Source organism: Mesoplodon bidens, assembly GCF_964165515.1.
Source record: "Mesoplodon bidens genome assembly, chromosome: 1".
Classification (NCBI taxonomy): Eukaryota; Metazoa; Chordata; class Mammalia; order Artiodactyla; family Ziphiidae; genus Mesoplodon; species Mesoplodon bidens.
This window is the reverse complement of record NC_138176.1, coordinates 31119095-31143402: the sequence shown is the minus strand read 5'-3', so window position 1 is coordinate 31143402 and position 24308 is coordinate 31119095. Positions and strand designations below refer to the sequence as shown.

At 38.1% G+C, this 24308-nt stretch overlaps 1 protein-coding gene across 5 annotated transcripts in view; it reads left to right on the top strand.

Moving 5' to 3' along the window:
• R3HCC1L (R3H domain and coiled-coil containing 1 like) overlaps positions 1-24308 on the top strand; it is a 76368-nt gene that overhangs the window by 17887 nt on the left and 34173 nt on the right. For 3 of the 5 annotated variants that reach the window (XM_081245772.1, XM_081245771.1, XM_081245775.1), the window contains exons 2-3: positions 5073-5181; positions 21582-23389. In XM_081245772.1, coding sequence (XP_081101898.1) covers positions 21596-23389 — 1794 coding nt within the window. In that variant the 5' untranslated portion in view covers positions 5073-5181; positions 21582-21595. The remainder of the gene's footprint in view (positions 1-5072; positions 5182-21581; positions 23390-24308) is intronic. The other 2 variants (XM_081245773.1, XM_081245774.1) reach the window with 1 other exon arrangement.

The window sequence follows — 24308 nt, the reverse complement described above, 5'->3', positions numbered from 1 at the left end:
GTTGGCAATCTGTATGTCTTCTTTGGAGAAATGTCTATTTAGGTCTTCTGCCCATTTTTGGATTGCGTTGTTTGTTTTTTTGATATTGAGCTGCATGAGCTTCTTGTAAATTTTGGAGATTGATCCTTTGTCAGTTGCTTCATTTGCAAATATTTTCTCCCATCCTGAGGGTTGTCTTTTGGTCTTGTTTATGGTCCTTTGCTGTGCAAAACCTTTTAAGTTTCATTAGGTCCCATTTGTTTATTTTTGTTTTTATTTCCATGTCTCTAGGAGGTGGGTCAAAAAGGATCTTGCTGTGATTTATGTCATAGAGTGTTCTGCCAATGTTTTCCTCTAAGAGTTTGGTACTGGCACAAAAACAGAAATATAGATCAATGAAACAGGATAGAAAACCCAGAGGTAAACCCACGCACATATGGTCACCTTATCTTTGATAAAGGAGGCAAGAATATACAGTGGAGAAAAGACAGCCTCTTCAATAAGTGGTGCTGGGAAAACTGGACAGGTACTTGTAAAAGTATGAGATTAGAACACTCCCTAACACCATACACAAAAATAAGCTCAAAATGGATTAAAGACCTAAATGTAAGGCCAGAAAGTATCACTTTAACCAGTTTTAAGTGTACAGTTCAGTGGGATTAAGTGCATTGACATTTTGTTTGTAATTTTGAGGCATCTTTGCAAAAATACTTTGAGATTTTATAAATATCCTGTTACTCCTTGAACTTTTACTCACTAACTTTAGTATCCATTGGTGGTTTCTGCCTGAATCATTTTCATGATGGTTCCTAAACGGTGATTTTCTATTTCCATCATGTCTTCTACACTTATTTATAAGACTTTATTTCATTATTTATTTTGACGCTGTTCCTGATTTGGCCAGTGGGAGCCCCATTCAAGCTGATTCCTGTCTCCTTTTGCCTTGCCCTTGTCATTCTTGGAGCACTTCCTCACTTTTTACCACAAGATGTTCTAGGCTTATCTTGCACTCTCCCAGCCTGAGTCCTGCAATAAGTTATTTCCTCAAAAAGCCCTGGTTTGTTTTAGTAGAGAATGGCTCTGTAAGCCAGGATCTGGACTCTAGATGTCCATCGACAGTGCTGCTGGGTGTCAGTATCATTGCTTTTAGGCCCTTTCAGTAGACATCTAGGAAATAGAAATATGTGATATGTGTGTGTCCACACATGCTCATATACATCTTTATCTGTCTACTGAAAGCAATGAGTTTATATTGATACCTCTCATTCCAGTCCAACACGACAGGGTTTATTCATTCTGTATTTATAACTCCCTGTTCCCAAAGTGAGAAACCTGCCCCCATTATTCATGTTTTTACTTATTGGCCTAATCCTGGAATACCAGAAAATAGTTTAAGAATTGCTAACTCATACCACTACTTAAAAGACACTTAGTAAGTAGAGTTCAATATTTGTTTATAGTTTTTTCCTGTAGCCTATGGGCATATAGTCTAAACCTCCACTGGCCAATAAAGTAGCCACTAACCACATGAATTGAGATGTGTTGTGAGTGTGAACTGTACACAGTTTGTAAACTTAGTATGAAATAAGAAATGTGAAATACCTCATTAATATTTAAATAATATGGTAGTTATATGTTGAAATATTTTAGATATATTAGGTAAAATAAATTAATAAAATTAATTTTACCTATTTTTATTTTAATGTGGCTACTAGAAAATATTAAATTTCGTATGTGGCACCCATTGTCTTTCTATTGGACATCACTGAGCAAGAAACCATGTTCAAAAGTTATTTGGATTAGTTTTCTCTCCCCAACGTTCTTCCTATAACGTGGTTATGTTAGTTATTTGAAATACAGTTCATTTCTATTGTATTCTAAGTTTTTCTCCCCATCCTAATTGATCTTATTTATTTTTGAGCATGTGAAACATTAATATGGTTCCAAAAGTCAGAATTGTATTAAAATATATATATATATATACTCAAAGCATTGTCACCCATTTCTTCTTTCTTTTCACCCTGTTTCCACCCACCCTCTATAAGTAACCAATCTTACCATTCTCTGAATTATCCTTCTTGTGTGTTTTTCCCCCAGGATTGAGGAGATACACGTTTATTTTCTTATTTCTTAACTTTTTACACAAAGTTTAGCATACTATAGATAGTCTTTTGTACTTTGCTTTTTTAATTTAACATTTCACTTAAATATATTTTGGAATCCATTACATATCAATTTGTAGAGCTCGCCCTCCCTCCCTTTGTCCTTTCCTCCCTCCCTCCCTCCCTTTGTCTTTTCCTCCCTCTTAGGGTTGCATAGTACTCTACTGTGAGGCCATTCTCTATGGCAATTTCCAGTATTTTGAACTTATAAACATTGCTGCAGTACTAACCTTGTTTATATATATTTTTGTACGTTGGAAATGTATGTTTGGGTAAATCCCTAAAATAGGAGAGTTGGGTCAAAAGTTTAAAAGCAAATACAGTTTTCTTAAGTATTGCTAAATCCCTTTCTGTGGGGGTTGTACGAATTTGAATTCCCACCAGCAATGCATGAGTTTTCCCACAGCCTCATCGTCAGAGTATGTTGGTATGCTTTTAAACTTTTGCTAACCTGTTTATGGTTTGAAAGATAGTATCTCGACATAGTTTTAATATTCACTTAGTAGTAGTTAATGATCTTTTCATAGAATATATAAAGGCCATTTTAATATCTTTTTGTGTGAATTGTCTTGTATTTTTAAATTCATTTTTCTATCAGGTTTTTGATGTTTTCTCCCTCAATTTTTAAGTGTCTTTAAAAAATATATATATATAAATAAATATGTATATATTAGGTATATTAGCTGTTTATAGTGATATATGTTGCACATATTTTCTCCCAGTTTGTCAGTTGTCTTTTACTCTGTGTGTGTGTGTGTGTGTGTGTGTGTCTGTGTGTCTGTGCGTCTGTGCATGTGTTTGAGCTTTTATGTGGTCCAATTTTTCAGTCTTGTTGCATCTGAATTTTGGGTTGTAATTAGAAAACCTTTCCCTTTACCCAGGGTAAAGAGGAATTCACACACGTTTTCTTCTAGTACTTGTATGGTTTTAGTTGTTACATTTGGATCCCTGATTCATTTGGAATTCTTTTAATGCATAATGTATGAGTTGCTAATCTTTTTCTAGATGCTAATTAGTTGTTTCAACATATTTTCTTTAAAAAGTACAATCTTGCCCAATATCTTGAGATGCCACCTTTATCCTATATTAAGTTTCCATTGAGTTTATTTCTGGACTTCTGTTCTTTTATACCAGTTTGTTTATTCCTGCATCATTATCACACTTTTAATTATAGAGGCTTGATAGTATATCAGGGGCTAGCTTTAAAATTTTTTATGTTTTATTGGCTATTCTTACAAGTTTATTTTTCTGTTGAATTTTAGTATCAGCTGTCTGTCTCTGTAAAAAAGCTTGCTCATATTCAGATTTTTATTGGGATTACATTAAATTTATAAATTAATTTAGGAAGAACTGACATCTTTATAATGTTGAGTTTTCCATCCAAGAATGAGGAATATCTTTCCATTTGTTCAAATCTACTTTTTGTCTTTCAGGAATGTTTTAAAGTTTTCTTTATATTGTTTTTGAACACTTCTTATTAAATTCTCCATTTCTTAAGAACTCATTAATATGGTTTGTAGATTTTTATGCCAATATTTGTAGAACTACATTATTCTTTTTTTTAAAATAAATTTATTTTACTTATTTTATTTTTGGCTGTGTTGGGTCTTTGTTGCTGCACATGGGCTTTTCTCTGGTTGCGGCGAGTGGGGGCTACTCTTCATTGTGGTGTGCAGGCTTCTCATTGTGGTGGCTTCTCTTGTTGGGAGCACAGGCTCTAGGCACGCGGGTTTCAATAGTTGTGGCACACAGGCTTAGTTGTTCAGCGGCATGTGAGATCTTCCCAGACCAGGGCTTGAACCCGTGTCTCCTGCATTGGCAGGCAGATTCTTAACCACTGTGCCACCAGGGAAGCCCCACATTATTCTTTTTAATGTCTGTATTGTTTCCCATAGTATAAATGTACCATAATTTAACCTGGCCCATATAGATGGACATTAAAGTTATTTATAATTTTTCACTATTATAAATAGTTCTGGAATAAGTATCCTGTAGAAATCCATTTATTTCCTTATGACAAATTCTTTGAAGGAGAATTGCCTGGTCCAAAGGTCCTTTGATATATAAAAGATTTTGAAATATTGTTAAAATGCTTTCTACATTAATAAAATGTGTACCTCCATGAACAGTGTGGAGTCCTATTCAGCCTGTACTTACCAAAACAGGACCTTATTGCTCTTTCTTTCATCTTTGCCAGTTTGATGGGTAAAAAAATATATTTATTTTGGATTTCTTTGCTAACTGATGTGATTTATTTTTTCTTTGCTAACTGATAAGGTTTATTTTTTATTCATCCATCCAGCCATCCACTCAGCATATTCTTTTTTTTTTTTTTTTTGCGGTACGCAGGCCTCTCACTGTTGTGGCCTCTCCTGTTGTGGAGCACAGGCTCCAGACGTGCAGGCTCAGTGGCCATGGCTCACGGGCCCAGCCGCTCCGGGGCATGTGGGATCTTCCTGGACTGGGGCTCGAACTCGTGTCCCCTGCATTGGCAGGCAGACTCTCAACCACTGTGCCACCAGGGAAGCCCCACTCAGCATATTCTTATTGAACATCCACCATGTGCCATCCTAAAAGTTAGAACTATAGTAATGACTAGAAGTTGAACATCTTTTTGTGTTTTGATCATTTGTATTATTTTCTTATCTCTCTCTCTCTTTTTTTGATGGCAGTTAGTAGATGTTTTGTCCCCCTCAGACTAGTTCTCAGAGGACTGAGAATGAGAGAAGATGACATTTCCTTATTCTGTTTTGTTGTTGAGCTTCTAAAAAGTGTGTGTTTATTTTCAATGCACATTCTATAGTAAAACATTGTGTTAAACTGTTAGTATTCATGAAATGAGATCATGAAAGTTAAATGCACAGACAGGTGTCAAAGAAGTGATAACTACATATTTTTATAAAAATAACTTTTATTACTGTTATTTTCCAGGTGAGGCTGCTATCTGTCAAAAGGGAACTTTTTGTACCATTCGCCTCAGACACAGTCTATCTGCACGTTCTAGAGTTTTATTATTCAAAAAATAAATGTCACTTATTTGGTAAGTCAGTTAACTATACTTACGTATATTTTAGAAATATTGTTTATTTACTCTATTTTTTGGCTTATATTTTGTTTTTTAAGTGTTATTTTATTTTGTAACTCTCATGTAAAACAAGTTTAAAAGTGACAATATCCTGAAAGACGTTCAGGGTCTTTTGAAGATTTTCTTGCTTCTATTTACTGTCTTTCTTAAATTTTGGTTTTCTTGTAGAGAGAACAGGGGCTGGTTAAATATTGGAATTAGTTCTCAGAGGTGAATTACTATCTTTGCTCTTTTCAGTCTCTTTTGACTGTAAGAACTGAGAATTAACATCCTTCCTGTCCAGCTCTAGCTTCCCTGTAGTTCAGATAGGGAGCAGCAAAGATGCAGTTTTATTGTAAGGGTTTGATGAACTGATTCGGGAAGACTAGATGGGCAATTAAATCCTCGGTAAAGCATAATAAAGCAGAATGAGTAATGCTATCAAAGAACTTAGAATTGAAAACTAATTAGATAACTAGTGAAACTGATTTTAATTTTTAAAATATTACTCTGTAGATGTTTATTTTTAATTAATTCTTCTTTCTAAGAAGACTTAAGTTGATATGACCTGTTTTGTGAGAGGTTTTTCTTCCCCACATCCTCTAATGATCTTTTCAGTCGGTTCCAGCTTCTGACTCTCATGTGTAGCCAGTGGCAACTGGGAAGCTGATATATAGGATGAAGGATTTTTCAGAGGGTCAGTCACAGCAACCGTCAGAAGGTGACTGTACTCGTGTGCTGCTGAAGCACATGGCAAAGAATTGGATGGAAACTATAATGAAATGATACTGGTGGTTTCCAGAATTTCCTTTTAATGTTGATATTGAGAGCTGAGCTTAAAACAAAGTACTGTCAAATAAAATTTAAGGATGAGGAGCCATAGGCACAGAAAAAAGGGGAAGGAAGATTCTCCTTTGATATGTTTTTTGGTAGCCTCTTTGCTTCTGTTAGCATTGGAAAGCTGACTTCAGATGTTCCTAGATGATGTGCATGGCTCGTGTGAGTAGAGGCATGGGATTTTATTGTACCTGACTCTGAAACGGCCCAGATCTCAGAGCAAACCAAGTGAGTTTTAATCTTGGTTATTTAAAATCTCCTTGTACCTGTCTTATTGGGAGTATTATTTTTTTTAAGAAGAAGCTAATTTGCAACTGGCTATAAAGAGCGACATTGTGTCTGGGCAAATGCTGTCCTAACACACTGCGCTGTCCCACAGGGGTAGTTCTCAAGTCCCCAAACACAGTGCTGACAATCTGTGGCAGCCTGTGAGTTGTTGGGCAGCAGTTGGGGAGGATGGACAGCAGAGTGAGGTGGTCGTGTGCAAGTTACAGAGGAGATGGGAAGGGGAGAGATGAGAGAAGAGCAGAACTCAGGTTCTGTGGGCAATTAGAATGGTAGCTGTTCTTGTGAGCTCTACTGATACAACTGTGAAACGAACAGCTGGAGTTGGCTTTGGTGGGGTAGAAGTAGTGTGTTTCACTTTTCCTTTCGAGCTGTTATTGTTTCATTCTGTCTTCAAAACTGTAAGGTTAGATGTTCTATTGATGAGAGTCGGGATTGGATAGACTGAAAAGTTTAGAAGAGACTAGAAATATCACTTCATGCTAGAAAATGAAACTATAAAAATCAGTGTAATGGGGATGGGTCTTATCTTTTCTAGGAACTGTTGCAATGGTAGTAAGGCCAGTTACCATATCTAGATCCAAAATGACTGGGCTTTTATCTCAGACAAATGTATATCCTGTTACTTATTTGTTTATTAGATTTTATACACATATACATGTATCACCAGCTGTTTGTTTCAGAAACACCTGGCCAACTATAGGAGTCTTCATCAGGTATCAAGGCATGAGTTTCTGGGTATTAATTGGATTGTGGAGTAGAATAATGTGGGGCAAGCTTTGGTTCAGTTCTTTCTCTGGTTGTGAGAATGGTTATACAAAATAAGTGTATTTGATTGCTCCCCTAGATGTAATGTTTGTTACTGAGTATGGGATTAGACTTGGGGCACATTGTTTTGGGGCCCATCCCTCCTGTTGCTCATGTTTCTGGGCTTTGGGTAAATGTCACACTTGCTCATTGATACCATCGGGTTAAGCAAGCATGAGAGCTGTCAGTGCTAACATTGTGATCACCTTCACCTGATGGTACCTTTAAAAAAGATGACAGGGTAGATGAACGGGCAGATGGTATAAGGGAAGGGATGGAGAACTAGAGACACAGTAATAGTATCACGTCTCAGGAATTGTCTGTAGGGTCTAGACTTGACTCTCCATTGCTCGGGGTACTGAATGTCTAAACCTAGTGTTGAAGGCCCTCCAGGCTGAAAACAATCTTTCTGGCAGAATATTCCACACTTTCCTATATTGAACCTTTGGCTCTAGTAGTTTCTGTAGCTGTCTCCAAAATAATGCTTTTTAAAAAAAATTTATTTATTTTATTTATTTATGTTTGGCTGCGTTGGGTCTTCGTTGCTGCACGTAGGCTTTCTCTAGTTGCCGCGAGCGGGGGCTACTCTTTGTTGCCGTGTGCAGGCTTCTCATTGCAGTGGCTTCTCTTGTTGCGGAGCATGGGCTCTAGGCGTGTGGGCTTCAGTAGTTGTGGCACACGGGCTTAGTTGTTCGGCGGCATGTGGGATCTTCCCAGACCAGGGCTCGAACCCGTATGCCCTGCATTGGCAGGTGGATTCTTAACCACTGCACTACCAGGGAAGTCCCAAAATAATGCTTTTTGCTTACTGCCCCTTCAAATTGTTCAGGCTCTTCCTTTTACTTGGAATATCTCCCTTCAATTCTCAGTCTACATACCAGCTTCCAGTTCCTCCCACCTTATGACATCTTCAGCTGTTCCAGGCCCTAAGTGATAGCTCTCTTTTTATCATTTACAACTTCTCTCTTTGTTTGGCAATTATATACTACCTTAAAACAACTTTTTTTGTTTTTTTAAAATTTCTTATCTTCCCAATTAGGTAGAGATAACTTAAAGAGGAGGCTACATTATTCATGTGGTTCGAACCATGTTCTTACCTGTGGTCCAACTTTACAGTTTCCACTGTCCCAGCATAGGTCTCAGTACAATATGTGCACTTAATAAATATTTGTTTGCTGCAAGAAAATGCCATCACCTGTTGTTAGCTTTTACCAACCTTTAACATTTATCTTGCTTTTTGTAGCATAAAAATAATAGATTAGAGTACGATTTAGTACCTGAGCCATGTTTGTTCAGTAGATTATTCTACTTTGAAAGCCTTTTGTAGCACTCTGTACAGTCTTCCTGATCCTTAAAGGGGCAGTTCTCTGAAGATATCACTGTACTCTAAGATAATTGTTTCTTATTCTTGAAACTCTAATTAGTAAACTTTCAATCTGCGTATAAGAGAAGCTTTGATTAATTATCTGATGTCTTCTTTGCCTGCTTTAAAATGAAGCTTGCTTCTTTTGGTGTCTCAGTTTCTTAGCCACATTCGGCTTTCACACTTGGTACTGTAGCTACAAAGAGGAAGGAGACATAGAGTTGTTGCAACGATATCTCTAACATAAGTACTCCATCTCCTTTACATTTATTCTCTTTCATTATTATTGCACTTTGGTATTTCTGTTTTTTAAAACTATGCTATGCTTTGTTTTACCCCATTTTTTAGAAGGCATGTATTCTAGTCTACTGTAGTAGTTAAGTGCAGGGACTTCGAAATCCTAACCAACACTTGGAAGCTGTGTGATCTTAAGTAAGTTTCAGATTTCTCATCTGTAAAATTGAGAAAATAATAGCTACCTCTTAGTATGTACTTGGGGTCAAATGAGATAACATATATAAGACACTTAGCACAGATTAAGCCTAGTAGTCTCTACTTTCAGAATTTACTTAGTGGTTTATTAGCTTTAGTGTGTGAATCCTAAAGGGGAAAAAAATCAAGCTTAATGTATGTCAGGTTTGAGGCACAGCCCTGAAAGCCTTATTCATTTCAACTCTTTTATTGTCAAGTATAGGATATCAATGCAACCCAGGATAGACCCAGGAGAGGAACTAATTTCAAATAAGTCTAGAAGGACAGACCAACCTCCAGATGTATGGTGAGGGAAAGAAATTTTAGGAGGGAGTTTTCCTCTCTCCTCCCTACCACCAGGTATATATATACAGAGCAGGTAGCAGACTTTTCTCTCTACATTTCTGTTACATATTATATTGCTGTTGTTCAGTTATATTAAAGCTTTGATCTGACTACCCTTTGAGGTGGTCAATAGTAGGTGCAAACATTAAATTTGGAACAGTTAAGTTGGTGAACCATGGGGTTACCACATCAGTGGAGTGTGAAAGAGACTAAGCTGCGGACTGTTCCCCAGCCTTTACGTAAAGCATGAAATCAGTTGGTGCCGATGCATGGCGACTGTGGCCAGTGGAGTGTAAAATAAGTTGGGAGCGTGAATTGTGTTATGTTGTAAGAAAAACCTTTTCATGTCATAGTTTGTTTACGTATTTTGGGGCCCTCAAGATCCTGTTGGAATCATCTGTCCAGACAATCATCTTTCATTGTCTTGATACTCAGATTTTTTGTGAAATGTTTCTTCCAGTTATGCAAGCTATATTCTTTGTTCAGCTGCATGCACAGAGGCGAAGGCTGTAAATGTCTGAAGCAGACTAATATTAAAATACTGTAACTGTTATATTCTGTTTAAGGTGACATCTGAAAATACCTTCTGCAGCAGGTATTTTATGTACAAGTTTCTTTTCCTTTTAGATTCAGATTTGAAAGTGCACTCTATATTCTGCTTTGAAGGCTCCTGCAGTCTAGGAACTGTGTTATCAGTCTCACTGGTCATTGTTCCCATGTTCCCATGTGCCTCTGGAGAAAGGGAAGTATGTAGAGGAGGGTAATGTTTTCAAATGGTCAGGGGAGTTGGCAGGAAGAAGTATAGAGATTATTCTTACGGGGAGTAGAAGAGAGGGAGTTCCTCTCCTGACACCTGGTGAGGTTCTTCACCATATGGCTTTGAGGATGAGGCAAGGTGAATGAGGAAGTTTCAGAGATAGTAGTAGATTATTATTGTCAGCACTTTTAAGTCTGGAAGGTTATTGGGAGTAGTCATGCCATGAAAGCATTAATCTTTCATTCTTATCCTAGTTGATTTTCCTGTTCTACTGCAGCAGTCTTTGAGCTCTCTTTGGTTGCTATGCATTTATATAGATTCTAAGCAAATTGTTGATATTTATGAAATTAATAGATGATTGTAAGAGATCATCTTGCTGAATATCAGGCAGTCTAGTGTAGTAGTTAAATGCAGGGACTTTGAAATCCTAACCAACACTTAGAAGCTGTGTGATCTTGAGTTATTTAAGCTTCAGATATCTCATTTGTAAAATTGAGGTAATAATATTTACCTCATAGTATTATAGTTGGAATCAAATGAGAAAGTAGATATATGAAATATGTAGCACGGTCCCTGTCACATCTAAGTCCTCATTGAATGGTAGGTAGCTGTTTAATTTTTCTTTCTCTTCCTCTGCTACTATTATTGGTACTACTCTGCCACTACTTCACTTTCGCTTGTAGAGCCTAAACCTTAGTGGAACAGAAAACTTAATTAGATGTGATTCACAGCAGCAGATTTTGAAAAATATGTCACTGTTCTCTTGCTTAATCTATTGCTTAATAGATCTTTCTTAACCAAATAGAAACTCTATAAAAAAGACTTTTTAATGAAAGGAAAGGATCTTTGTGTTGGCTTGAGATAGCCTTGTAAAAAATTGATTATTCTAAAGTGTATTTGGTTAATGCAAATAAAACAACTTTTCTATGAACTTAGGGAGTGTATAGAAATAAAATAAGAGTTTAAAGAATTGTCATTCCTTATTATTCACCAAGCACCAGTTATTTTTTCTGAGGAGGTGCCTTTTTTTTGAATTCCTAAGAGAAATGTTTTGTCTGGTCCTAAGAATAGTTGTAGTAGAGTTCTTGTCCAATGTTTGAGGACATTTTTGTGGGAATGGGAGGGAAAAGTCATTCTGATCATTTACTAATGAAGATGTGCATTAGTGTGAATAATATATTTGGTTTTGATGTGTATTATGTGATTATTTTTGCAGCACAATTGACTTCCTGATTAAACTTTGCTCAGCTAGTATATCCTGAGTATATATACTAGGTGGAAAACCGGTTAAGGCAGCTATGATGGTGATAAAACTACTTAGTTTAGTTGATGGGAGATCTGGGTTCTGGTCTCACTTACCACTCAAACAGCTACAAGTCTTAAGTAAATTCCTCAAACAGTTTCCTCATCTTTAAAATGAGGAGGTTATACGACATGATTTTCCAGGGTCTTTTTCAGTTAGCTGTAAGGTATAAAGATCTGTATGGAGGTAGCTTGACAATCAGGAAATGCAGCAGTGACACATTTTCACCAACAGAGGGTGAAGTCCAATCAGTCAGCTGTGCTCTGTATTTGACCAGTATGTGACAACCTTGGAAATGAAGAGGACACATTGCTCCTCTATCCATTTAATTTAAGTTGTAGAGCTTCTTGCTGTTCTGATTCTACTTGAATTAGACATCTTTCTGCTTTTTTTTCTTTTCAACCTTCTAGATAAAGAAGGGAGAAGAGAAAGGTAGCGGTTTCTAGTTGTCAGGGATTCATCTGATTGTTCTCGAAGGTAGAGAGTGACTCTCAGATGACCCATTGGCAACTTTGATGGGGAGCACAATAGTATGAGTGGCTAAATTTAAATTACTTGTGGGCACCTTCCTCCCCACAAACACACAGGCACACATACAAATGACATTCAGTCCTTATTACCCTCACTCCCTCTGAAATCCCAAGGATGAAAGTGGGATGTCCGAGAAATATAATAAAATAAGCACAATACTTTTAATTGAAATCTAGGTTCCAGTCTTGCTTTGCTACTTAGTATCTATCTAACCATGCACATTACAAGCTCAGATCATCAATTTCCTTATTTGAATTCTGACCTATACAATCTTTTTCAATAATGTAATTTAAGATTCTATAAAAATTCTTTAATGTTTATGTGAAGGACAGTGCTATTCTTGATAAGACATTATAATTACGCAATATCTTATAAAATAGCACATGATTTTTTTTTCTTTTTCTTTTTGCTAGGAATAGAACTATAGGTGTTGTTAAGGCACAAATATTAAAGTATTAAAGTAAACTACCATTATGGCAAGAAGAACGACAATTGCCACTCCACTGAGGCATTTTTCTAACCCCTGAAACAAATACAAACAAATTCTCTGAACATTGGCTCAGAGTGGCAGCGAGTCAGTCAAGAAGGGCAGGACCTGGAGCCAAGCCAAGCTGATTTGGGGTACAGTTGATAGTGAAGCATTTAGAGAAGTCATCTGGGGATGCGTGAGCTTAGAAAGAGAGGGCATGTGGGGTCTAGGAATCTATATCACAAAGCTGGATTCAGAGTCCATTTCTTTAACCACATGAATGGAAGTAACTTTGATATAGAGTCCAGTTGTATGAGTCTGAGGGCACAGGATGACATGGAAGGAACAAAGAGGGCATGTAGTCCAAATAAACAAGCTGAGATAAGTGCCTAGAAGGTGACAGACAAGTGGATGCAAAAGTGTGCTTGTGAAAACAGGCAAGGATTAGCACTTATGATTTGATATGTACACAAGAGAGTAGAAGCCAGCCAGGCGAGCTAGATAGAAACAGCATTGTAGGATTATGTGCAAAAGACAAAATTTTAATCTATCCTGGTTTTAATCACCCTCCTTGATGTTGGTAGTCATGCCTACTTGGTATATCCAGGGCGCCACACGTTTGAGGCTAGTGATTATATATCACTGACAAACTCTGCATGGTTTGTATGATTCTAATAGCTTCACACTCCACTGGATACGCATAGTCACAGATCTGCTCACTACAACTGCAGAATTCATTTCACAGAACTGGCTAGTAAAAAATTTGGCAGGCAAGTTAGCTTTGCAAGTGCTCCTAGGAATGGAGCCCAGCTGTTCCCTTCGGGCTTTGAGCTGTTGGAATTCATTGGGTTAGCAGCTAGAAAGAATGGACTGTAACATTTTCAGCCTAGTTCCTGACAGCAAAGCAGAGGTGTTAGAATTTCTGTTCTCAAGGTTTACACTGCAAGTAACTTAACCTGATTGCGTGTCTTAATATTACTGGGCTTCTGACCGTTGAAATATGGCTTGGATCGATGGTGGTTTGGAGAAAGTAGAAAGAGGGCTGTCCATCATTCAGAGGCTCCATAGAAGCTGCCTGATAATGCTGCTTTCACCAAGCAGCCATCTGTCCATCCATCCATCAGTAGGATGCAATGAGATGTAGCGGAACAGGCAGCCGTAACTCTGAGGCACTTTCTAACCAACGCTTGCAACCCTGGCCTTAGTCTGACCACAGAGCACCGCGCTGGGGTCTGGCAGGATGTGACAGCGAGTGCAGTCACATTCCCGCCACTGCCAGCCTAGGCGTGTGTTCAGTACGAGGCTGAAGCACAGCCGGATCTCCCACACAAATTTGACTAAACTTTGGGTGGCGAGCAAACAGTAATTCTCTTTCAGGTCCATTCTGTTTGACAAGTTGAGCAGACTCTTTTGCTGGAGAATGTTTTGTTTGACTTGGAGAAGAAGTAGAATTAAGAGCTGATTTAATTTCTCTGGAATCCTACCACACAGTTTAGCCTTTAACCCATGTCGTATATTGGCAGGTGGCTTTGTAAATGCTAATGAATCAGGAAGACCACCTTTTTCTCAATTGTAAACCCTGTGGGTACTTCTGCTGGCAATTCCCAGTTCGTCATGGTAATGAGGGATGGGGCTAAATTAAATTCAGGGATGATTCAATGATTTTATTTTATACAGATTCTTTTTCCTCTAAAATTGAAGTTTTTACCTAGGTTGTTAGAGAGCAGAAGTTGCTTATTCTCTCTACTCTGTATTAGTGGTGCCAATATGAAAGAAAGGAAAATGTGGACAGGAAAAAGCGTAAAAGATCAGAAGCAAGAAGCTGGATTACCCCTAAAATGGACAATCAGACTCTGGAGTATTGAATGTTAACTGTTATCTTCCTGCTTTTCCAGTGCACTGAGACTTCTGAGAGCCTCTTGGTCAGTATAGCTTTGTGCTCATGTTACCTATCCTGGTGGCTTCCCTAGCCATGGCCACGTTCCTTGACTGTCTTCTTGCAGTGGTCACTTTAGACCTCAGCTCTTGCTCTTTGTTCTGAAGCCTTGCTTTTCATTTTAGATTGGGGGAGGGGTCGAGGGAGCCTAATGTACCGGAGATGCCTCGGAAATGAGAGCCTTGGATGAATTCCTGGGCCTATTGATCCACCGGCAGTTTATGCATCCTGACATTCATAATCTCAGTAGGCTGCTGATATTCCTGATTAATGGGCCTAGGGGCTGTCCATCCGTCACTTCACATTAATTACCGAAGAGGTGTTTTTCCAGTGATTTACCTGACAGCGGGCTGTGATAAATACCCCTAAGCAGAGTGGGCAGTAATTTATCACAGGGCCACCCCACCCCCACCCCCACCCCCACTTACCCTTCCGCCTAACCACAGGCCAGCATTGGGACCTGACCAAAGAGTGCCCCCTCCCCATAAGCTATCTATCTCCATAATTGCTTGTGGATGCATATTTACTGGGGCATGGGACCTGGCAGACAGCTTTCTAGAATTTGTGCTAAAGATGATGAAAAATAAATCTTCCTAGTAGGAAGAGTAGTAACTGGTACGTTTTTTCATGGGGCAGAGAAGTATATGTAAGCTGCCTTTCTGTTACTTTGGAGAAATCTGATGGAAATATTGCCTGCCTACTGCGCATGTCCTGTGATAATTGCTCTGTGAGCTTTAAAGAGGGGAGAAAGCACAGTTTTGTCTTTTTGATGTTTGTAGTCTGTTCAGGGAGAATCTGAAGAAATATGAGAAATTAGAGAACATTTCAAGGCACTAATATAATCTTGGGGGGGTTGGGATAGAACTCCAGGGTTCCATTTCCTACTTTGTGGCCTTAGAAAGTGAAATTTAGTTAAATATTTAAATATTTGAGCATTTTTCATGTGTCAGACATTGTACTCAACTCTGGAAATATGAAGATGAATGTGATATAGCAGCACATATCAGGGAGCAAAGTCTAGTGCCCCTAGCTTTAGTTTCTCAAGCTATAAAGTAAGCTTTTCCAGAACGTTGTGCAAGTATTTTAAATTAATTTAAAGTTAACCTGAAATTAAAGGGATTTAAAATTAATTTAAAATTAACTTTCACATTAACTTTCTTCTCTAAATATTTGTTGAGTACCTTTTGTGTTCCTGAGGGTACAAGAAGCATTTGGGAAACAGTATCTGCCCTCAAGAAACTATTATAGAGTATGAGAATGACATTCATAAGTAAAACAGGAATATAAGGTGGTTTATAATGACAAATGAATACCATAGGTAATGAATGTACATGAATTCACAGAAGGGTGAAATCAGTGTGTCTTCAAATAAAGATATAAGTCTTTTGAATGAATAGTAACTAGGAGTGTTTAAGCTGAGATAATTCATGGAGGATATTTCAGAATTTGGAATGAACAGATCATGAGGCCATTTGGTACAGAATGGAGGATTTGTGTCTGAGAGTGGTAGAAATATGATTGGAACAGCAGATTGACACCAGATCATGGAGAACCTTGAATGCCGGCTAAGTTTAGTGACTCTAGTGAATCACTAAGGTTTTTGGGTTTTTTTTTGCGGTACACGGGCCTCTCACTGTTGTGACCTCTCCCGTTGCGGAGCACAGGCTCCGGACGCACAGGCTCAGTGGCCATGGCTCACGGGCCCAGCCGCTCCGCGGCATGTGGGATCTTCCCGGACCGGGGCACGAACCCGTGTCCCCTGCATCGGCAGGCGGACTCTCAACCACTGCGCCACCAGGGAAGCCCTCACTAAGGTTTTTGAGCAAGGAATTATGAAAAAAGGTGTTTTAGAAAAAATTATTATATATTCATGTGCCAATGTCATTTGGAATTGCCAGAGTATCTTAGAACACTCCCTTCTTTTCTAAGGTTGTTCAGAATCAGAATATCCAGATTTATATATCTCCCTGAATGCAATGCAAAGAATTGTGTTTTGGTTATATATGGAGTAAATAATAGAGTTGACAGTCAAAGGAGATCAAGTTTTACAGTTTTTACTCATGCAAAGTTGAGAAGACAATGGAAGTTTTAAGTAATGACTGCACAATTAAATTAGGAAAGACTATAGCCTGAAATCCTAAGAGAGAAATTGATCTTTAGTCATGCCTATATAACATCATTGAGGCTGCACTGCTTGCTCACTGTATAAAGTAGGTATATTTTAAAGGCAAGAATCAGAAATTAAAGAGTCAGTGGGGTCAGCTATGTTTTGGTAGGAATTTCTAGAGAATGTGATTATTTTTCATTTAAAAAATTAAGATATAATTTATATAAAGTTCACTTTTCTTAGAGTACGTTCTGTGAATTTTGACAAAAGCATAGTCATATAACTCCCACACAGTTAAGATACAGAACAGTTAATCGATCCAAAAAATTCCCTTGTGCCACTTTGTAGTCAACCCCTTACTTGAACCTGAGCTTCTGGCAACTACAGATACATTTTCTGTCCTTAAAGTTTTGCCTTTTCCAGAAGTCATATAAATGGAATTGTATTTCCCTACTGATATATGATGTTGAGCATTTTTTGGTCTTTATATCTTCTTTGGTGAAGTATTGTTCAAATTGTTGTTTGTTTTTGGATATCAGGTTTTAAGAGTTCAGTATGTATTCTGGATAAAAGTTCTTTTTCGGATATGCAGTTTGCAAATATTTTCTCTCCGTTTGTGATTTGTCTTTTCATTCTCTTTTAACAGTGTCTTTGAAGAGCAGAAGGTCTTAATTTCTCTGAAGTCCAGTTTATTGATTAATTTTTTTTAATGTTATGAATCATGCTTGTTGTGTTGTATTTAAGAAATCTTTGCTGAACCCAGAGTCACAGAGATTTTTTCTCCTATATTTTCTCTTCTAGTAGTGTTATAGTTTTAGGTTTGTTTGTTTGTTTTTGTTTTTGTTTTTTGCGGTACGCGGGCCTCTCACTGTTGTGGCCTCTCCCGTTGCGGAGCGCAGGCTCTGGAAGTGCAGGCTTAGCGGCCATGGCTCACGGGCCTAGCCGCTCCGCGGCATGTGGGATCTTCCCGGACCGGGGCACGAACCCTTGTCCCCTGTATCGGCAGGCGGACTCTCAACCACTGCGCCACCAGGGAAGCCCTAGTTTTAGGTTTTATATTTAGGTCTATAATTCATTTTGAGCTAGTTATTGTATATGGTGTGCCATATGGATAAAATTTATCCTTTTGTTTTTGCTGCATGTGAATTTGTAATTAACCTCAGCACCATTTATTGGAAAGACTATCCTTTTTCCATTGAATTGCCTCTGTACCTTTGTTGAAAATCAATTGATCATATATGTTTGCGTGTATTTCTGGACTCTTCTCCCGCCCCCACCCATTCTATTGGTCTATGTTTCTACCCTTTCTCCAATACTACATTGGCTTGATTAGTGTACTTCACAGTAGGTTTGAAACCAGGTAGTATGAATTTTCTAGCCTTGTTCTTTTTTTCAAAATTGTTTTGGCTATTCTAATTCCTTTGCCTCTCTATATCCATTTTAGAATCAGCTTGTTAATTTATCTGATGAGTTCAGAAAAATATGCGATTTTGCACATTGTCCACATTTTATTTTGTCTGTTTTAAAGGTGGGAAAGACACTCTCCAGCTTTCTACATCCTAGGCAGAATCCAGAAGTCCCACTTAACTTACTTGAGGATGTGATTTTGATGATTTTGATATGGTATTTTTGTTGATAAGAATACCATTTAAATTTGTCGCTTTCAGTTTCTATCCCCAAATTATTTTTGCTCATGTGTTCATTCACTCATTCAGAAAAAAATGAGTCTATGCTATGTGCCCAGTGTTGGGTTACAGTGATAAGCATGAAGATATGGTCCCTCCTCTAATGAGCATATAGTTCAGTGGGGGAAGACCAGATAATTTAAAGAAGTAATTATAATAAAATATAAGAGCTGAAATAGAAGAAGTATATGGCAGAGGCACCTACTCTAATCTAGAATGATTAGATAACACTCTCAAAGAAAGGGCTATGATGGAGACTTACAGGTTATATTGAAATTAGTTAGGTGAAGGTGATTAGGAGGCTGTAAGGGAGTAGACTAGGCAGAGGAAAGAGACTCTGTAGGAGCTAAAATGAAAAAAAAAAATCCACAAAGCAAACAACGTGGAGAATTCAAGAATCTGAGAGAAGTTTGCTGTGATCTTATAGCATATAAGGACAAAAGTGACAAAAGGTAAGAGAAATTGATTGGAGCTAGGTTAGAAAGAGTCTTGTAAGCCATGTTTAAAAAGTTGATTTTCTCATAAGAATGATGGGAAGGTAGTGAAAGGTTTTAGGGAGGGGGATGTCTGAGTGGCTAATTGTTTTAAAAGAGTCATTCTAGATGCAAGGTGAGGAATGAGCGGACAGGAAGCTAAACAGAGACCAGTTTTTTTTTTGTTTGTTTGTTTTGTTTTTTGCGGTACGCGGGCCTCTCACTGCTGTGGCCTCTCCCGTTGCGGAGCACAGGCTCCGGATGCGCAGACTCCAGATGCGCAGGCTCAGCGGCCATGGCTCACGGGCCTAGTCGCTCCGCAGCATGTGGGATCTTCCCGGACCGGGGCACGAACCCGTGTCCCCTGCATCGGCAGGCGGACTCTCAACCACTGTGCACACTAGGGAAGCCCCAAGAAGGTTGAGTTTTAAAAGCCATTTGCTATAGCACAAAATAATTTTAAATTTGAAGCCTTTGATATATGTCTGTTGTGTATTACAAATAGAATCATAATTTAGAGTTTGAAGAACACTTAAAATTAATCCTGACCAATCTGCCTTACAGATAGAAATTCTTTCTCTAGTATTAGTCCATCGTCTAGATTGTATTTAAATTATTCTAGAGACAGAATACCTGATAATGGCGTTGGAGAACTCTAAAAGTAGAGTTCTTTTTTATATTGAGGTGAACTTTGTTTTCTTTTAATTTCTACCAGTTGGTTCTGGTAACTGACTTCTGAAGAAATATGGAAGCAACCAATCCTGTAGAGCAACCAATCTTCAGGTATAAAGGTAGCTGGGATGTTTCCATTTAGACCTTTTTGGGTAAGGAGTATACCTTTAGTTCCTTTAACCATACCTTGTGTTGTATATTTTCTAGACTTTGTAATCTAAGACTGTTGCCTTTCTAAACATCCACATCACTATCTTTTGGCTTTTATTGACTTTGTAGATGAAGTAAAAGCCTTCAGATTTTTTTTTTCTGTGCAAATTATACATTTTATTCTGTGTTGCTTGATTCTTTTTTTTTTTTCTGTTAACCCAAAGCAGGTCTTTGTATTTATTCATTCTTAGTCTTCATATTGCTCTCAACACAGCATTCCAGATTATATAAATGATATTAAATTGTAATTTTATCTTTTTTTTTTTTTTTTTTTTTTTTGCGGTACGCGGGCCTCTCACTGTTGTGGCCTCTCCCGTTGCGGAGCACAGGCTCCAGGCGCGAAGGCTCAGCGGCCATGGCTCACGGGCCCAGCCGCTCTGTGGCATGTGGGATCTTCCCGGACCGGGGCACGAACCCATGTCCCCTGCATCGACAGGCGGACTCTCAACCACTGCGCCACCAGGGAAGCCCAATTTTATCATTTTTGTTATTTATTAATCCTGTCGATTTTGTGTCAGTTCACATTTGATAAATACTCAGTGTTCATTGTTTGCATCCAAATTATTGTTTAAAATGTTGAATTTTAAAGGGCAATGGGGACATAGTTCTCCATTACATAACCCTCTCTAAATTTGCTTCTACCCATTATCATTACTTTTTATTGTGAGTCCACCTACCAGTTCTTAGTAGCCCATATTTTACCATCTTACAGTTCATCATGATATATTTTGTCAGATGTTTTGCTACCTGAGATCAAGATACACTGTGTCTATGGCATCCCCTCCAATGAAATATACTTTAGTACTTCTATTTTGAAAAATAGACGTTTTAAAAAGATTTGGCATGGCTAAATGTTGAAGTCATATTCTTCCACAAATGGAAAGATAGAAGATCCATGCAGAATGATGAGCTAGATAATAATTAAGACATCAAAAGAGAAAAGGGACAGGTGGATCACTGGAGACACTTGATGACCAGGGCCATGGTATATCCCTGGGCTGAAAAGAAAATCGCCTGGCCATGGAAGTGGAGCTTCTTCACTGAGGAAGTATTCTGATCAGGTGAAATTTTAGGGATCTGTAATAGAGTGGACAGGATTTGTTAGCCTTTCCCTCTTACTGTCTTTTTCCTTTGAAAGGTATGTGGTGAAATATCAACAGTGGGTGCTTCTGAGTGTATATGGATGTTTCTTTGCTATGTGTAGGACCTTCTTATTCTCTTTGCTCTGGGCAAACTAGTATGTACTTCACAGTATTATTTTGAAGATGAAAAGAATAACTCAGTGTGAGATTGTCTAGTACATTTCCTCATATTTTGTAGATAGTAAATAAAGTTTTATTTAACCTTTGTTAAATTTTTTCTGCTTGTTAAATTCCATCGACCAACCATGGTAAAGGTTGTCAGGGAGTTACCAGTGAGTTGTCCCATCACATTCCTTGGCCTCCACCCTCCTTTATCCTACCCAGACCCATTTTATTGCTACTAGAAGGAAGAAAAATTTATAGTAGGTCACTTGATTAAATAGATAGTGTTAATAAAACGATGACTTTCTCTTTCCCACTACTTGTTTCTTTCCTAAAAATCATAGTTCACAAGCAGTATCTTCTAGAAAGCAGTCCATGATTAGTTGTCTCATTTTCTAGCCCACATTCAAGTTACTCTCATTCATATGTTACTCTTAAAATCATATTTATGTATATATATTTATGTTGAACAAATGTGCTTTTAGGGGTTCTCCTTGAATGTATTCTTCAGTGTAAATTTTGAGCTCCTAAGATGGTTGTGTTTTATGAGTACCTGATAGCCTGTAATCACTTTTCTCATCTGTTTTAATTCAGCTGAAGACAAGGCTACTTGTTAAAAAAAAGTAGAGAGGACTTGGAAGGTAGAGGAAAGAGGCTATATGGATAAAATTCATGGGCTCATGAGTTATTTTGGAATTTACTCTCCTTAGTTGCTCACCTGATTGCATTAATTATTTTATGGCAGGTTTTACTTTTTTTTTAACTTGAGGGTTTCTGTAGGATGGATTAGTAGGCCCTCTACCTAGTTTTTAAAAATCTCTTGGCTCAATACATTGTAATTAGTTTTTGGTAATTGAATCATTCTCTCCTTTTTCTTGCAGATTGAGGTGGTGCCATGCAGCAAGAAGCAGAGAGATGCAGAGTTCGAGTCAGGAGGCCTGACATGGCGCTTTATGTACCCAAAGCTCGAAGGGGTATAGTAGTGCACAAATCAGGTGATGAGGGAAAAAGCTGTGGTCCACCTAACTCCATGGTGAAAGAAGAACAAAAGGAAGATTCTTTCTCTCAAAAGGAGATCATTAGAGACAAGCGTGAGGCTCAAAGACTAAGTATTAATCCTGATAAAAAGGAGCACAATCACAGGGAAGGAAAGAAAGCTTCAACAAAATTTAATAAAGTTGCGTGGCTTCAGGAAAGAAAGAAAGATAGTGTTTGTACTAAGAGGGCAACCACAGAATCCAAAAAAGTATTATCCCAAGGACATCAGCAAAGAGCCCCAAATCCTGGGATTATACCTATAGTACCTTTACAAAGACATTTTAAACCAAAGAAGGTAGAGTGTTTGGAGGTTGAAACCAGACATGTGACAGAACAGGATGGGTTGCTTCAGTATCAGTCTTGTTCAGAAATCAGTAAGGCTCAGGTTCCAAACAAACCATTCCAAAATGTGGAATTCTGTGATTTCAACAGGCATGAACTAAATGGGGAAACATTTGAAGATAGAAATTTGGAAAGCAGAATGGAAACTGATGCCAGGGTTGCAGAGATACTATCCCAGTTTCCTGGAGATTTTAGTTCTGTGGTGAAACCTGAGAGTATGATTGCACCAGTAAAACCAAGCTCTGATTCTGGAATTGTACAACAAGGCATGCAGACATCGGGTGGAATGCTGAAGCGCAGCAGTGGAGGCATCACCACTGATTCTGTTCCTGGAAGTCCAGTTGGTATCATTGATCAGACTTGCATAGACTTGGATGCTGAGAATGTTGGTGATACAGCCAACAGCACAGATTTCATCTTGGGTCAGAAAGGTATAGATTCCATTCCTGAGACTATGGGTCACATCTCTCATCAGATGACTATAGTCAGCAAATTAGAGAGCACAAATGGCATTTTTGATCCAACAATGATTAGCGGATGTGAGGAGAGTGACAGCACTGCTGATGAGTTATGTGTAAAGTGTGAATCTTCTGATACACCTGGCCTTGCTCATGAAACATATACAAATAATGGGTCTAAGAGTGTAGGTGACAGTACCAGTCAGACATGTATGATGGACATTACAGATACCATATCTGATCAAATAAGTGTAGTTGCTGTTAGAGTAGCTCACGAGACCTGTAGCAACACAAGTAGTTTCTCAGACTGTTTAGAACTAAGTGCAGATACATCCCCTCTTCATGTAGCTAAAAGGGGGAATGACACTGAACATTTCAGCAGCCTGACTGCTTGCTCAGATATTTATGCTGAGAGTATTTCATCTAGTTTCACAGAGTCGACAGGAGAGTTGATAGAGAGCTTGTCAGATTGTGCTTCCTCCTTACCTGTAAAGAAGATTGCTGGTAGTAATTGTAACACTTTTTTGGACTCTGAACTCAGTATGTTAAATGGGACAAAAGTATTTTCAGACAGTGCTTTGGGCAGTGATCAAGATTGTACTGGTGATATAACAGAGGCATTGCATGAACTTAAAACTGCTGAAGAGTTGAAAACAAAAGAAGAAGATGGCTCAGAGACTACAGAACTTGGGGTAACCTTTCCTGATATAGAATCGGTATCTGTGGAAACATCCATGGAATCGAAAGCAACTGATATGTCTCACACAGAAGCAAGTGCTGCTACTGAGGAGAGCTGGGAGTCTATGTTTAATGATGATGGTGACTGCCTGGACCCACGTCTTCTACAAGAGGTATGTTTTAGTGGAAATTGGTTGGCTCTTAGGTAGTTCATCAGTTCATAGGAACTAGGATTTGGGGGGTAATTTTGATAGACATATCTGTACATTCACACACATTACATCCAATGTAACAGTTCTGCAGCAAACTGTTAGGTTGGCCAAAAAGTTCGTTCAGGTCTTTCCATAATATCGTATGGAAAAACCTGAACGAACTTTTTGGCCAACCCAGTAATAGGATCGTAGATTGAGAAAAGAATATCTGATAGATCTTTAAGAAACAAAGCATACAGTGTTGAACTATATGTATTATAACCAAATCCTGAGAGATCTTACTGAATAGGTTAAAGATGAATTTAATGGATTCTGGCTAACTGTTGAGAAAATACAGAGGGAAACTTCTTCCAAAGGGCTTTTCTGTGTTGACAAGATGTGTTTTACACTGGCCTATTTGAGGGGAGAAGAATAATTTATTATTCATATTTATTTTATTTTTCCAGCAGACGTTGGAATGATGTTAGACACTGTAGAGGGAAGGGAAGGGTGTAATGAAGGTATGATTGTTTTTTTAAGGAGTTTGTGCTGAGTTGAAGAGTAAATGACTGTTGAATATGCTGGCTAGTTAGAGTTCATAAATACAAAATGTTGGATTTGAAGGCATCTTAGAAATTATTTAGTTAAATTTTTTCATTTTCTTAGTTTAGACATTCCCGCTTCCGGCATTTAAATTCCTTACCATAAATAAGAATCATTGGTTTTGAATAGTAGAATCATTCCCCCTTTTATTCCTTATACCTTTGCCCAGAAGGGGAAAAAATGATTTTCCCTATAAAATCTCCAGTTTTGTAAATGGGGAAATTGAAGGTTAATGGTTGTATCTTTAAGGCAAGCGGAATCAGGATTTCAATCTACTTCTGTCTTAATCCAGTATTTA